The following is a 17,124-nucleotide window of genomic DNA, read 5'->3' as shown; positions in this document are numbered from 1 at the left end:
TTAGTTCTTATATGAATGTAAAAGTGAAGGACTTGGGTCATTCTGACATTCATATCATAGCACCCACTCTCATCCTTCTCTCATTTCTATGGCAGAATATCATGTATATGATTCAAAGAACGACCCAAGTCCATCACACAAAATGGCCTCTCCACAATTAATGTAAATGTTAATTGTCTAATTTGTATATACAATGTTGCCTTCCCATCACAGTTAAATAAAATATCACTGGACAAATAAAAAAGATATGAAGTTTTTTTAAGTTTACTCGAAATGGTCTTCCATGGACTTGGGTCATTCTTATATTCAGATGCTCAATTCTTGTTACAGAGATTTCTTATTCTATCAATTCTATAGATTGCCTTTACAAATTAACGTGTACTGAAACTTATCAAAAGAACTTTGACATCTTTTATTAAAATAATCGCACTCAAAAGTAATACACCTGACTTGAGGGGACCACAACTCGTTTCACTGTCCAAAACAATTCAATGCCATTATTTTGTGGGTGGGTAAGTCGTCTTTCCTATAAACCTTTTCCTTGAAAAATGTAAGTACATGCCTTCTTTGCTTGTTTTATTCAAATGGGAGATTTAAGTCCGAGTCTGAAGAAAGGAGGAAGAAAGAGATGTTCTTTAAGTGGTATATTAAAGTGAAAATCCATCCCAACTTCACATTGACTCTCACAGAAAAGAGTTAAATTCACAGAATGGTCAAAATTTATAATAATCAGTTTAAAAGCTGACAAAGGCCGTCCCACACAATCCACCTTCCCCCCTTTTTTTTTTCTTTTTGGTCAATCTCAAAACATAGCTTGCAACGATGTACTATGTCTTGAAAATGAAAAGAGAAAATGGATTGTGTGGGTTGGCCCCTGTGGGAGTTACCAGGTTATCCAACAGGAGGCCATGTTGAAGGTTATGGGCCATAAAAGGCAAGATGGAAACCCTAAACACAAAACTGCATGAGTGCAGGCTGGCCTGTTCATTTGACCACTTTCATTGACAGGTGTCATTCATTTCAATGATACACCCAATGTTCTTTCATCATAATGCCCAAAGTTGAAAAAAGCGCAACTTGTAATTGTTGTCTTCAAAGTTAAAGGGATGGTATAGCATTGGTCGAGAGGAAGAGTAAATTTTGAAGGTGAAAGTCAGCAGAGTGGCCGGTGCTCTGAGTGAATGGTTGAATGCTAACGGATGTTAGTATGGTATTACTGGATACAGGCTGTTGTCCTCTTCTGCATACCATTACATTACAAAAGTTTGTATGTTATCTCTGTGACTCAGAGAAATTCATTAAATTTGTGCATCAAATTTAAGACGACATTGTTCCATTCCAGCAATGGAATCACATATAAGATAGTCTTCTCAAAAAGAGACTTTGTATATTTTGGAAATCTCAATTGAAGCATGACATTATGATCATGTCAAAGAGAATAAAAGTGATGAGTTTATGAAATAAATTTTCTGAAAGAGACAAATTATGTGTATGACAACCTTTCCCCTTTCTCAACCTCATTCCCAATTTGTGCAAAAGAGGGCACCACCTTTCAAGCGCATGCTCGGATTGCTCTGATAAGAGATAGGGTTGTAGGAGGTTAACTCTGGAATTTACCGGTGTGACTTGCTGCCTGAGACAGTGCAGTACGGGCACCTTCTCTGCACCACCATTGGCAATTTGGCTAGCGGCGTTGGGTTGTACAACCATGGTGCCGAGTGTGAGCACCGCCCCACCGGCAGTGGAGACGGACTGCAGTGTTTGGCCAACACCAGTGCCCCCTACCCCCTGCACCGCTGGTAGGGATGTTCCACCCAGATGTACCTGTAGCCCAGTATTTTGGTCAGGGAGAAACAAGCACCTTGACAGTACCTGATGGCTGGTGACTGGCGACGGTGCCAGTGGCGTGGGCACCATCGACACGGGGTGGTCTGCCAGAATCGATATTGCCTGCTTGGTCCCAACACTGTGTCTGGTTTTCACTAAAGTGCCATCGACTCTTGTCAACAGCCCATTCGGCAACAAGACATAGCTCTTTTCTGGAGCTACAGGGGTACTTACATTGTTTCCTGAGGTAGACACTGCAACTTTGGGATTCGTGGTTAGAAGTGCTACTGGTTTCTGACCCTGGGTTGCTGAAGAATGTGGTTGATTGGGAACCACGCCTGCTACATTGGGTGCCACAACTTGAGGTATATTGGAGGAAAGGGCTGGGGTTAGTACAGGCATGTCCTGGTCCAGAATCTGATTGCCTCCATGGTCTGATGTGTCAAAGGAGGTCTCTTGCTGCTGAATGGGTGTTGACAATGCTGCCGTCAATATAGGAGGTCCTGGAGGTTGGGTTATGGTTGATGTTACAGATTTATGCAGCAAGACCGGTGCAGCAATGGCTTCTGGTGAATGGGTGTTTGATGTACTTGATACAGGAGATGAAGCACTGTTGTGGGAATTGGGCACTTCCTGACCAGCTTTTTCCACTGTTCTTGACCCGACCTGAGAGGTAGGACTTGTATTCCGTGAGAACCATGGAGAATGCCTTGAATTCGGAGTCTTCTGGAGTGGCTCCTTCTTCGAGTCGCTGCTATTTCGCATCTTCTGGACATGCTCCATGATCAGGCGCTGTCGTTCATCTGGTCTGTCCTTCAGGGACTCCCAGAGCTTAGCATCAATGGTAAAGGAGAAAGTCTCTGTCTTCATCTTTTTGTCTGTTTCCTCCAACTGCTGCTGATTCTTCTGCAGGAATGGGACTTTCAGGGTGGGTTCAAGGGGCGCACTTCTCTGTTGCCTAGGGCTCTGAGAGGAAATCCCGGGTTTGCCTGGGAGGAATGGGACTTTCAGGGTGGGTTCAAGGGGCGCACTTCCCTGTTGCCTAGGGCTCTGAAAGGAGCTCCCAGGTTTGCCTGGGAGGAATGGGACTTTCAGGGTGGGTTCAAGGGGCGCACTTCTTTGTTGCCTAGGGCTCTGAGAGGAGCTTCCAGGTTTGCCTTTCCCCGTGGTGTGCTTCAACAGCCTTATGAATCTGCCGCTGTGGTCCCGTTGAGGAAGAGTAGAAACGTTCATCTGGACTCCTTGCTTCCTGTTGCTTGGTTGTGGGTTGACTTTGCTGGATATCTGTCCTTTCTGAGTCTGATGACGCACAGTACTTGCCACAATGGAGGCCTTCAGTTCTTCATGCAGTTGTTGACTGGATACTTTTGGTTCCTTCTCCCCCTCCTCATCTTCCCCCTTCTTCTTGGGAACTTGAGAATGTGATGCCACCTTCACAATCTGGATCTTCGACCTCTTTGCCTTCTTCTGCTCCCTGACCACATCTCTGGCCTGGGCGCGTCGCCGCTTCGATGACCTCATCGTTCTCCCTGCAATCTCCACACCAGTGTAGAGGTTCACCTTCTTCTCGTCTCCTTTGTCTACTTCTGGAGGTTCACAAGCCTTCTCCTTGTCACCCTTTGCGACTACACACGGAGCTTCCTCCTCAGAGTCGAGCTCACTCTCTGATTCCTCGCTGAAGCTACTCTCATCTTCCTCCTCCTCCTCATCACTATCCTCATCACTATCCTCATCACTATCCTCATCCTCCTCCTCCTCTTCCTCCTCCTCCTCTAAGTCGATGCCATCCCCAAGAGTGGGGTCAACCTTCATGAACTTCTGGGTGCGGTACCAAAACCTGATGGCCTCCTAGATGTGGAGAAAGTATACAAATACAAGCATAACTATGTTGAATCTTGTGACAGGGAACAGGATAATGGTAATACTTCATGCTGTCAAATCCTAGGGAAACTCTGCAACAGATATTTCTTTTTTCTCAATTATTAATCTGCCACACTAGATTTTCAATGTGTACAGTCGAGGCTGCATACTGACACTGGTACGACAGTACGGGACCAGTAAAAGTCACTGTCGGACAAATAACTTTTTTCAGAAGTGGACCAGTAAAACATGAAAAACTTGGTACCCTACTAGTCCAACAGACAGGTAGGCCCAGTAGAAAAAATGTGTTTGTGTACAGCCCTGTATTATAAAGATAAGACAAACTCTCTAAATTCATTGAATCTGTATCTTGTGAACTTTTGAAAGTCTTTAACATCGTAACTCTGAACCTGATAAAATCAGCATATATCTGAGAAAGATGTCTTCACGGAAGGTGTTGTCCCATGATACTGCTCTGATGAAGTTTGCATGTTAAAAAACTTTGGTAATCCTGTACGCAAGAAGTGTGAATAAATGGTTACATCTGACTTACCAGGCTGATGCTGGGGTCTTTCTTGAAGGCCTCCATCTCCTGGTAGAGCTTCTCCCTGGCCTTGTGGACAACCCTCACCAGACGCTTCTCCTCGGGCTCTACGTCCTCCAGGACAGAGGCCAACGCCTTGCCCAGCTCCACCACCCTCCATGACCTCTTGATGGGTTGGACAATCTATGCAGAGGGGACACAGTGTGCATGAAGTTTAATACATGTGCAACAATAAAATTTAAAAAATAAAATGGAAACATAGTGACATTCTAATTTAGTGAATTGGCCTTTTTCTTTTTTCTTTTTTTTCTTTTTTTTTTTTTTCTTTTTTTTTTTTTTTGGGGGGGGGGGGGAGGGTAATAATGGCATGCCCAGGCAAAGTTTAATGTGCAAAAGAAAAAAAGTTTCTTTCTTTACAGGTGTCAGGATGAAGATCCACACTGGATAAAGTTTGTACAGGACACGCTTTACAGGAAAAAGGCCTATCAATAAAGAAGAATGTTCAGCATGCACAACAGAATGGTTCTCATTATATAAAGTCATGCTGCAAAGTCTTCTAGGCAGCATTTTATCAGACATTACACAAGCAAACTGTAAAATCCATCCTGGCATGACATCATCAGATGAGCTATGCATATTTAACTTTCTGCTGCAGTCTCTTGAATGTATTGAAGAAAGAGACTGGGGTAAGCAGTCTAAGCAGAAAGCTTCATTACGCACACTGTGATTGGTGCAATTCACACTATAAAGTACATATCAGGCATTCATGTACAGATTGATGTGTTGTTTTGTTACCACATATTGTACCTTTATGGCCTTGTAAGTAAGATTTAACCCTAACTAGGCCGGGCTATTTAGGTAGATGACAAAGCTGGGGCGGGGGGCCTCCCAGGCCCCCCCCCCCCCCCCTCCATATCTCGGCAGTCGATCACACGATTGCCACAAAATTTGGCACGCGCATTGCCTATGATGTCTTCTAAAGTACCATCAAAGTTAATTTTTTTGAAAATTATCATTTTTGCTAAATCATGCTAATTTATGCAGAATGATGCATGAAAACAGACAATTTGGTATAAATCACTAAATAAAGCTCAAAACAGGCACATTTTTTGCGTAAATACTCTTTTTAGTGTCCTTAGCAAATGAAAGAGAAAAAAATTGTGCAATCAAAAAAAAATTCCTAAGTATTTTATTGTTTTTACATTTCTTATGTATTTCGTTGTTTTTTCAACTTTTTGTTTTTCATTGTTTTTTCGATGAAATTTGTCCACAACATTGTTTCGAATAAGAAAAATTTTATGAACTGATTTTAATCAATAACTAGAAATGTCGCTATGGTGACTGGTATGCCTCCGCCATATTGCATGGTTCTCCGAATAGGTCTATAGCACAATGTCTTGACAATGTGTGATGACAATTTCACGTAACTAGCAAAATATTAAAATAAAAGGTTTGTCACAAATGCATTGAGTGTTCACTTTCCTAGACCTAGGTTTATTTGGATGAATGGCTACACTGTCTAGAATGCAGGTATTTGAGGATTTGTACCCAACTTTTGACCCTTTTATAAGTTTAGATAAGAAGTTAAATTTAGCACTTTCACTTGACCTCTGACCTTTTGACCTTTGGGCAAGAAACTTCCAAGAGAATCTGTATTGAGTAATACATGCATACACTAAGTTTCAACTAAAAATCCTGCAGGCATTGCATAGATAAGAGAGAAATATTGATATTTTGATGAGTTGACCTTGACCTTTAACCCATTACCTTTGACCAATGACCCCTAAATTCCCTTCATGATCACTGCCAGTCAATACATGCATATGATACTAAGTTCCATGAAGATACCTTGAAATATTTAAGAGATATGGAGAAAAAAGGTGAAATTTTAACATTTTCACTTGACCTTTGACCCTTGACCTTTGACCTTATGACCCAAAGCTCTCTCTGGGAAATCTTTATTTGGTAGTTCATTTATACACCAAGTTTCAAGAAAATACCTCCAGGCATTGCATAGAAATAGGGGAAATAGTGAAATTTTGAGCATTTGACCTTGACCTTTTGACCTTTGACCTTGAGCGTGTGCACCTTTCACGTTTTTGAGCAATTTTTGGTCTGACATGCACATACATATTTATGCGCAACTTCGGAACCGCGCGCCCGGGCGTCGCAAATTTGGTGTCAAAAGATGCGGGAGACTCGAAAGAAAAAGTCATGAAACGTCGCAGCGATTGTTTTTCGTGATTACGATACATCACGCGGCCTAGTTAGGGTTAAAGGTGACTAATGCCATGAAAGAAAAGTATAAAAACTATGGATTATTTTGGATGTTTCTGAACACTGCAAACACACGGCTCATACCTTACAGTGCACCATTCTTGGTGCTTCTCAACACGGACACATAAGGCTCATACAACACGGTGTACCATTCTTAGTGCTTCTAAACACCGGACACATAAGGCTCATACAACACGGTGTACCATTCTTAGTGCTTCTAAACACCGGACACATAAGGCTCATACAACACGGTGTACATTCTTGGTGCTTCTAAACACCAGATACATAAGGCTCATACAACACAGAGCACCATTCTTGGTTCTTCTAAACACCGGACACATAAGGCTCATACAACACGGTGCACCATTCTTGGTGCTTCTAAACACCGGACACATAAGGCTCATCCAACACAATGTACCATTCCTGTTATCTCACCGTTTTCCTGCCCTTGGTGATCGTCTCCTCAGTTTGGTTGAACTTCTCCACCAGTGCCCTGAGGGACTCCACACTGTCACAGACTAACTCAAACTCATCTAGGGGAGGAGACAGCCCAGGGGTGGGTGGTGGAGGCGGGGGAGGGAGCAGTTCCTTTGGGATTGGTTTGTCTGACGTCGAATCCTTGCCAGTGCTGCCGGCGTCCCCCAGTTGTTGTGGGTCTCCGTACCGCGTGGTGGCGTCCGACTCGTTGGAGACGTTGTCATTGTCCTCAGCATCCAATCCTTCAGGCGTGGCGTCCTTGGGAAGAATCTGGTTCGTGGTTTCATCAGTGCCATCTGATTTCCTGTTCGGTGACCCTTCCTCCTTCGACACACCATCTCTCGTCCCTTCTCCATCTAAAGGAGGGGGCTGCACTGGTTTACTCTCATCCAAGGAGCCGTTCAAAGCCTCTTTAGTTTTCCCGTCCTCTTCTGCTTTCCCGTCTAGCACACACGACTTTTCAACATCAAACTCTGGATTCTCGACATTGTTTGACTGATTCTTGTTGGGGCATTCCAACGAACCATTCATGTTTGCCTCTGTCTTATCAAGAATCGATTCTCCCTCCTTTAGTCCATATGTTTCTCTACTATCATGGTCCATTTCTTGTGGCTTATCATCTCTAGGTTCATCTGAAACATCATGATTTTTCTGCAAATCAATCTCCATCCTGGAATGTGTATCAGTTTTCTTTGGATCTTCCATGACACCATTACACAATGGGTTAGGTTCAGAAAGGGATTCTCCCGGAGTTCCTTCTGGGAATTCCCCAACAGCTGCTTTGGGGGACTCCCCAGTAGCTGCTTTGGGGGACTCCTCAATGTCTGCTTTGGGGGACTCCTCAATGTCTGCTTTGGAGGACTCCTCAATGGCTGCTTTGGGGGACTCCTCAATGTCTGCTTTGGGGGACTCCTCAATGGCTGCTTTGGGGAACTCCTCAATGGCTGGTTTTGGGGATTCCCCAACAGCTGTTTTGGGGGATTCCCCTCCAGCTGCTTTGGGGGACTCCCCAGTAGCTGCTTTGGGGGACTCCTCAATGTCTGCTTTGGAGGACTCCTCAATGTCTGCTTTGGGGGACTCCTCAATGGCTGCTTTGGGGGACTCCTCAATGGCTGCTTTGGGGGACTCCTCAATGGCTGCTTTGGGGGACTCCTCAATGGCTGCTTTGGTGGACTGCTCAATGGCTGCTTTGGGGAACTCCTCAATGGCTGGTTTTGGGGATTCCCCAACAGCTGTTTTGGGGGATTCCCCTCCAGCTGTTTTGGGGGATTCCCCTCCAGCTGCTTTGAGGGATTCCCCTCGACTATGTATACTGTCGTCTGCAACTACTTGCGAGTCTGCATCTTTCAGTGTCTTACCACTGTCACAACTAGCATCTGCTATTGTTTGATGAGATTGTGCTCCCCCTTCATTTTCCATCCTGCCCTCATCTGTCTCACATACACCCTTGTCAGCACTTGCATCCTCTGATTCTGTCTGTCCTGAACAACTGTCCCCCTCCTCCTTGCCCACATCCATGCTCTCCTCATCGCCTGGTGGAGTGCAGTCCATCTTTGTTTCCTCAGCCTCACTCTGGGCCCTCTCTGCTCTCGCTGCCATGCGGCTGGAACGCCGCACTGGTGTGACGATGGCCATGGGCTTGGCTGCAGCCTGGGTGTAAAAGAGAAAGCAAATTTATGATAATCATCATGGTTCTAAAAGTGACAATATAGTACCCTGCCCAGATTGGATGTAAAAATCCTTCAGAAGTTGAAGAGAAAGAGGTGAAACAACGCATGTAGTTAAGTGTGCTATCAACGTTCTCACTCATATCATAAATGGAACAATAATGCATACAGGGGAACTCTTGCAGTAAAGTGGCACTTAGTTGTGAGATTTTTTTAAAGCCAGTGCCTCCCCATTAAACACTCAATACATTAGAGAAATAATTTGAAAGAATACAGTGCTCCGATGTTACCTAGCATGAGAAAAGTACGCTAACACAAAGGATGAAGGGGCAGTCATATGATTTGTGTGAGTGTACGTTCATCTTGTTCGCGAGCAGATTGTAAAAAAACAACTTCTAGCCCCAGGCATGCTGATCAAACGGGCATACACAAGAACAATGCAGTAGGAACAACTATCGACTGGTGCATCATGAAGAAAGACTATGCACAAATTATCAAAGCAGAAAAGGAAGCACAGATATTAGACATTTATTTTAAAGCCTATGCTGTATGTCAGTGAGTAAGACAACAATACGCGCGGTCAGACTAGCAGAAGATCAAGAAGTTTAACATCACGCAGTCTTCGCGATCTTTTGTTGTGCAGTCGCACTGGCTGCCAAACCTCTTGATAGAGAAGTTTGGGTCATCAGTACGCGCGAGCAAGCAAGCAGAAAGAGTGCACCGTCCGATCCGATGGCTTGTGATTGTGACGTAACAATGCACATCTGTACATGACAATGGCCCTCGCGCTCAGACAAAACGCCCAGAAAAAGATCTAGAAGTTTGGCGGGGGTGATGGAAATATCCCTAGTGGGAGTGGGAAGTTTTGCGGTCACACTGGCAAAACTTTGAGATCTTGAAGATTGCAAAACTTAATCTTCCTGATCTTTTGCCAGTCTGATCTCGACTAAAGAGATTTACATCATACCTTCTTCCAGGCTGCTTGTAATGGAGTGGAACCATCTTTCCGCGGCCTGCCCCTTGGTCTGGGGCCAGTAGTCCCTTGAGATGTGGGACCAGTAGCCCCCTGAGATGTGGAACCAGGTTTTGGAGTGTCTGCTTGCAATGGTGTGGAACCATCTTTCCGGGGCCTACCCCTCGGTCTCGGACCTGGAGTACCCTGAGATGTGTCACCAGGTTTTGGAGTGACGGCCTGCAATGGAGTGGAGCCATCTTTCCGGGGCCTACCCCTTGGTCTTGGACCAGGAGTACCCTGTGCTGTGGGACCAGTCTGTGGAGTAACCGCCTTTGGCTTGCGCCCTCTCTTGGCGGGAGAAGGTTTTGCATCCTGCTCTTCCTCTTTTGGTTTCTTCTTGTCTTTTGCCTTCTGCATTAAGACAAACACAAGGCCATGACATTGTACTGTCCTGACAACTGATGCTTAGCACATCATAAGTGTCAGAGAAATGCAAGACATTGTGACCGTAAATCACAAGTCGCAAAACCTGTATTCATATGAGGACTCAGGGTCATCCTAGTCAATTTTACTTTTTTAATTCTCTCTTTAAAAGAGCAATTCCTCCTCAACACATTTCGTAAGTTTGGGACCACAAAACGAATAGGAAATTGTAATTTTTGCAGATTTTCTGGAACATCTTTTTCTTGATAAGTGTTATTATACTTGGAAGTCCATTTTTATTTATTTTCTTAAAATCCTGCCAACACTCTTCATCTTCAACTCTGAATAACTCAAGAAAGGACAATGTCATTGCATCCAAATTTGGTAGTTGTCATGAATAGAATATTTTAAATGAGTGAGAAAAATTGCAGCTTAATCCAATAATCCTGTTATTGTGGTTGCTACCAAGTTTTGTATGTTTTTTTTTTTCTCTTTCTCTCTCTTTCTCTCTCTCTCTCTCTGGTGGCGGTTCAAGCTAACAAATACATTTAAAAAAATAAACAAAAAAGTTATAACAAAATAAAACAAACATAAAAAAAAAAAACATACAAAAATATTACTAGCACAAAGGGGAATGTATTAGCCTGAAATAAAAAGAAACATTTAACAGTCCATTTTGAATGTTAGTTGGCTGATTGGGCTAACAAAAGATAAATTGTTCGGGAAAATGGTGGCCTGACATCAAGTTTTAGTAGCCCCTGGCTACCAATTATGTCCATGACTCCGATAATGATAATGATAACCGTAAAGATAATGATACTGACAATGATCCAGAATAATGATACTAATACTGAAACAATCATTATGATACTGGTAATACTGACAATGCCAAAGATCCTACACACAAGATGGTCCACTCTCAGTGGAAAAGTGAAACGCTGCCGCTTGGATTTTGGGGGGATTTTTAAGAAGTGCGCTAACTAGCGTAGAGCGGGTGAAGTTTCCATTTCTCGATATGTTTGTGTAGGACCAAGATCAGGACGACAAGGAAGAAGGAATTTTCTGTAAAGAATTATGAGTAAACCCAAGAATTGGTACAATGCATTAAACTGCATCAATAGCTACACAAACCCATCAGCAGGTTCATCATTATTTCGATTCCCAAAAGACTGTGCACAGCAAGTTTTCGTCTCACCTCCCTGGTCACAGCGAGAGGTAGACTCGCACACAGCTCGCTCATCTCTGCTCGCAGGTTGCTACACTCACTGTGACTGCGCACGTCCAAAAATTACTGCGAGCAGCCTTAGCTAAAGGCTAACGCTGGTTCGATCTATACCCGCTCAATGCTAGTGGATGGCAGCCACTTCCATTCCACCAGTGGCCGAGTTAAATTGGGAGACTTGCTCATCTTATAGAGTGTAGGATCTTTGATAATACTACAAAAAAGTGACAGTGATTGCTTCAAAATGACCTCTGACCTCAGTGAACTATGAACTCAGTGACCTCTCCTCACTCCCTTACCTTATGTTTCTGTTTGTCCTCCTTGAAGCGAGCCTGTCTGTAGATTCTCAGGTCAGTATCCATGAAGTGGGGGAAACAAAGGAACGTCCACTTCTCGGCGTCCTGCCCCAGCACCTTAGGACGCTGGTCCTCAGGGAATGTCTCTTCTACTATACCAGAGTATGCGTCTAGGTCCGTCTCCTGGAGAGCAGCGGGAAAAATAAATTAATAAAAAAAGGTAATGAAAAAGAATGGGGCAGGTAAAAAATGGATTCAAAGCAACGTGTCTTCCGTGACATCCTGAAATCTCAACATGCACCAGATCGGGTCGGTTTACTTAATAAATATTCAAATTTGAGCATGATGGCTATATTTTCTAAAAGACCTGGTAAAAAATAGACATCATTAATTCATTCAAATTCAGGCATCATGTCTATATTTTCTAGAAGACCTGGTAAAAAACTGACATCATTGATTCACTCAAATTCAGGCATGATGATTATATTTTCCAGGAGACCTGGTAAAAAATAGCTCTCCCCATCCTCATTTTCAACACAGATGACATCATCTGCACCAAACCATGCACGACCTTCACACATACAATCTGTATTCACAGATCCCCTAAAGAGACCACTTCGCAGTTAATAGGGATTGTTTGAATGCCCCCGAAGTTTAACCCTAAAAAGGCCGGGGGGGGGGGGGGGGTTGAATCAACCCCCCCTCGACATTTTTTGCGACTACTCCGTCGCGCGAAATTTTTTGACCGCGCTGTTTGCTGACTTTTTACTTTCAAGTCTTGCGCATCTTTTGACACCATTTTCGCGAAAATCGCGCATACTGTTATGAAGCTGCGCGACCTTTTATACATGCCTGTCAGACCGAAAATGGCTCAAAAACGTGATTTTGTGTATAAAGTCTAGGCAAATGGAGTTTTCTCTTCATATTCATAAAGATATGATTATTTTCACTTTCATAGGCTGAAACAAATTAATTTTAGCATAATTATGCTTGAAATAGGTTCTGTCATAAATTTTGAGAAAAAAAATGATAAAACAAAAGGTCGAAAAAACAACGAAATACATAAGAAATTCACAGAACAAAACAATATATAAGCAATTGATTTTGATACCAGATTTTTTTTTCACGTACGTTGTTAGGAATGCTAAAAAGAATGTTATCACCAAAAATTAGGATTCTAGGAGCTTTAATTTCTGATTTAAAGCAAAAAGTATGATTTTATGCATATATTAACATAATTAATCATTATGATGAAAATTTCCATTTTTTTTATAGTTTGGTAGATTACGCCACAGGTAATGTACGTGCCAATTTTCATGGCGATTGCGCGAGCGACAGCCAAGATCTCGGGGGGGGGGGGGGGGGGGTTGAATCAACCCCTCCACGGCCACAGAACACCCAAAAAAGCCCGGCCTGGTTAGGGTTAAACCATTGCCAAATAGCCAGTGATGGTTCATATCCTTTCTGGCAATTATTGGTATTGAATTTATTCTTCATTACTAGTCCTTGCGTCAAGTTTATTTTAATGCATCTGATCAACAAATTTCCCTTCACCTCTCTAGCAAGAGGTAATACACTCCGTCCCTCGAATAAGACATAAAATGGAGGTCCTGTGTGTGAGAGAGTCACAACTCATGCACATAAAAGATCCCGCTTCATTCTTTCATCGCAAAGAGCAGGGTGTTTAACCCAGTGAAGTGGTCCCGCCTCGTGTCCAACTGGACCCCATGGAAGACCAGCTTAACATAGCTGAATATGGGCTATCCAGCCATCTTCTCAGATGGAAAATGAACAAACAGACGTCAATAATTACTGATTACTGTCATGTAAAAAGAGGAATGTTCACAGCATTTTAATTTTGCAAATTGCACAAGAGCCAAGATTCGCAAAATCAAAATGCATGCAAAAGTTCTTGTCCACACTATATACATTGAATACCATTCATTTGGTAATTCACAAAGATTCATGCCGCCAATACATCTTGCTTTCCAGTACTCCGTGTTTGAGAGACAGCGATGGTAAAAAAGCCATGGGTATACAGACTCATGTGGGACTTCATGCAAGAATTATGAATTTAAATGAGACTACCCAGACCATTCCTGCTCTGCTAAGCCAAGATTTGTCGAGGGCAAACAAGTACAACGAGGCACACTCACAAAGAAGTGGTCACAGAGGCCTTTGGTGACCCAGACTCTCTCGTAAACCGACAGGTCATGGAACTCGCGGCCCACCAGGGGATTGGTCTCGCCCAGCACCTCAAAGAACCGCACTGGAATGTAGAGTAGCCGGGCAACCTGTTGGTGTGATGAGAAAAGTGGAGAGTAGGACAATAGACATAAAAAGAGCAAATGCAAATTTAGTTCTTTTTCCCTTTTTTTTTTCGTAATTATTAACCTAACAAAGAACAAGCATGTTAGACCTGGCTCATCAATACGAGTATTGTGCTATAGTGGATAAAGCTCATAACTCTTTCTGTACCAGGGACTTTGGACAGTGTGTACAATGCTATGGGGTTTTCTGTGTCAATCAGCATTCAAAGCACACAATGGGGTGGGGGGGGGGATCGTGTTCCAATAGACCGTTTCATGAAACTTTTTGTCAGTGATTTACACTGACAACTATTAAAAGCTACTGAAATCCGTGCGTCTGATTGGCTGATAGCAAATTTGTCGGTGAAAACCTCCGACGAACTCGTTGATGAAACGCCCCCCAGGAACACGATATGTGATGGACTATAGCCCTTGTGAGTAATGGGTGTTTATGTGGGTACAGTTCAGTGCTTAGGTACAGCACTGGAAAGGGTCATACAGTAATACCGGGTAACCCTGCTATAACTACATCACCTGGACTCAAGCTTTTATCTCATTTTTTTCATTTTTCATATTCTAACTAATGGTTAAATTGTGATCAAGAATGATACCAGTGGAAGGGGGGAAAAGTACATGTATTTCTGTGAAACAATCAAATCCAAAGATTTCCAGTCTTGGAAACAATACTCATTGAATCTGTGGTACAAGAAACAAATATTTTGGTATGTTTGAAAGTTTCCCCCGAATTTGGTGGCTTGTTTCCGTGCCATTAAACCAAAGACAGGTGCACAGTCAATGCAGTATCGAAGAATATCAAATGGGTTTAATAGTCAAATACCGGTTAGTGACTGGCTAAACACAGTCACGTGATGGAGGCACATTGGTTATGTTTCCCCATGGGCAGAACATTTTTGTAATGTTCTCCCATGAAAAAACATTTTCATGGAACAAATGACAAACGATACCAAACGATTGAACGATCATATTTTTCACACAATCGATGGGATAAATTTGCCTATTCCACACAATGTGAAAAAGCAGATGACCGATTATTGTAATGCGTAAGTAAGTGTGATTTGAAGGACCCGCGCACAGTGAATTTGGGTCTGCACGAGCGATCAAGTTCGTTGTGCTGGTGATTTGACTAACCCATATAATATAACAGATGATGACTTTTATTGTCGTGAACATGTACCAAACGTTCCACTCTCAGGGTTTGAAATGCTATTTCGGGAGGCTGTAAGTCTCTCGACTTCGTCTCTGGACTTACAACCTCCCTCAATAGCATTTCAAACCCTTCGGGTGGGACATTCGGTATGTTCCCTCCCCTGCCAGTCATCAGCTATGTAATGTGAGTACGCAACTTACCGTCTGTGTGGTGGCGCCCTCTTCCTTGAAATGGGCAAACCAGACGTCAAGCTTTTTCCTGAGTCTTTCCTGCCAGAGTGGGTATGGCATCGGCTGCTTGCCAGCAATCCTGTCAAAACAAAAGTCGATAAAAGTTCAAACTTCAAATGCAATTCAACTCTTGATTGAAATTTGATAAAGAAAGTAAATTCATACAAGCAGAATTGTAGAAATTTCATTAAAAATTGGCCTAAAATATAAATATATTTGTAACATTTAAATTGGAACGAGACACAATATATGAGTGAGGTCAGATGTAATCATATCCTAACTGTCCTATAGGCGTGTATGCAAAGATGTTAGATAGATAAACATGTACCGATGTGTTGGCTCAGTGAGTAGAGCGGCTGCCCTCACAGTCGGGAGGTCGTGGCTTCAAACCCCGGCCGCGTCATACCAAAAGACGTTAAAAGATGGGAGTTGCTGCTACCCTGTTTGCCGTTCAAGAGTTGATAAGGTTAGAGCAACGTCGATATGGCGCTGCTCAGTGGCTGCCGGGCCCACGATCAATTGGGCACAATGAATTTCCATTCTTGGACAATAAAATTTGGAGTTTATATCCAAAACAATTATTATTTTGATTTGGTAGATGATTCATCAGATGCAAACTACTCCCCTGACTGCTCAACGCGTTTAGCTGATACAACACAAGAGCAATTTGGAGCAAAGGAGAGAAGGTTTCATTTGTTTAAATACTTCAGAACAAAAAACAAAACAAAACAAAATACTTGTATCATACTCTTGACCATTCAATATTTGTATACTTATTGCATGCTAAATCTAAGAAACTGTTCAAGTGGATATTCTTGTGCAACTTATTTTTCGAGCTCAGCCTGGTAAGAAGAGTTTTGCGAGTTCTAATTTCCGCAGAATCAAGACATCACTACTGGAACATTTGGGAAGCCAAAATATTCAAATGCTTTTATTTTTGCACCTAGTTTCTGTTTGCATGAAATGCGCGAAAATGTCCACTTTTACGGTACTGCGAACGTCAATCAAACTGGGATCACCATACCAGACTCCTCACCTAGGCCTGTAAAACCTGGTTGTCAGCATGTGGGTGAAGATGTAGGCAAGCAGCTGGCTGGACTGTGGGAGGAAGAACGCCCTCTCTAGTTCACAGAGAGAGAACTCTGGCAGCAGCAGCGTTGGTCCACAGAGCTTGAGAAACTGGCCTATGGCTGGAATCTAGATAAAAGACAGATAACAACAACAACAACTTGTAACAAAAAACAGGAGTGAACAGATGCAAAAGAGTAACAAAAACAAAGTAAAACAAAGTAGTAACATAGTAGAATGGTAAATAGTAGGTTCGTGGATAGTCAATGTAGTGTGTAATGCAGTTGAGTTCAATGGATGTGAAAGATTAAATCTGGTATAAAAAACAAATCATGGCAGTGTACGCACAAGCTGGTGTCGTGAGCTTCACTTATAAAAGAATGATTTCCTTCTTTCTTTTCCAAAGAGATCAAAGGAAAGTTAGAAGAAGGACTATTTCATCAAAATGCTACAAAGTGGACATTGACAAAAAATGCATGTTGATCTCGTCTGAATACATAATTATTAACGAAGCCCTCCCCTAACTACCCAACCACTGATGACTGCTGAATATTCATCTCCCAAGGTCTGAATTCATATTTACAAGCCCCCCCCCCCCCATAATCTCCCATCAATTACTGTCGAATATTCATCAACCAAGGTCTGAATTCAAATTTACAAGGCCCAAAGTCAAATGAGTGACCTCCCATCGGATCTATTCCTGTTGAATATTCATCAATCAAAGTCTGGGTCCGGTAGGGTGATGGCTGTTGAACATTCGTCTCCCATGGTCTGAATGCATATTTACAAGGCCCGCCCTTG

General features: G+C 42.8%; 1 protein-coding gene across 1 annotated transcript in view; it reads right to left on the bottom strand.

The window, feature by feature from the left end:
- The window catches only part of LOC139722435 (uncharacterized), a 32,352-nt gene that overhangs the window by 5,302 nt on the left and 9,926 nt on the right, over positions 1 to 17,124 (bottom strand). The window contains exons 8-15 of the mRNA XM_071633732.1: positions 16,292 to 16,452; positions 15,226 to 15,334; positions 13,705 to 13,842; positions 11,552 to 11,731; positions 9,620 to 10,018; positions 6,944 to 8,635; positions 4,241 to 4,414; positions 1,618 to 3,675 (exon numbers count right to left, since the gene is read on the bottom strand). Of these exons, the coding sequence (XP_071489833.1) occupies positions 1,618 to 3,675; positions 4,241 to 4,414; positions 6,944 to 8,635; positions 9,620 to 10,018; positions 11,552 to 11,731; positions 13,705 to 13,842; positions 15,226 to 15,334; positions 16,292 to 16,452 (4,911 nt within the window). The remainder of the gene's footprint in view (positions 1 to 1,617; positions 3,676 to 4,240; positions 4,415 to 6,943; positions 8,636 to 9,619; positions 10,019 to 11,551; positions 11,732 to 13,704; positions 13,843 to 15,225; positions 15,335 to 16,291; positions 16,453 to 17,124) is intronic.

Source organism: Diadema antillarum, unplaced genomic scaffold, assembly GCF_040938485.1.
Source record: "Diadema antillarum isolate AM-2024a unplaced genomic scaffold, OU_Dant_1.0 scf00000014, whole genome shotgun sequence".
NCBI lineage: Eukaryota > Metazoa > Echinodermata > Echinoidea > Diadematoida > Diadematidae > Diadema > Diadema antillarum.
Note: the sequence above shows the minus strand (reverse complement) of the source record. Positions and strands in the feature narration are given on the sequence as shown.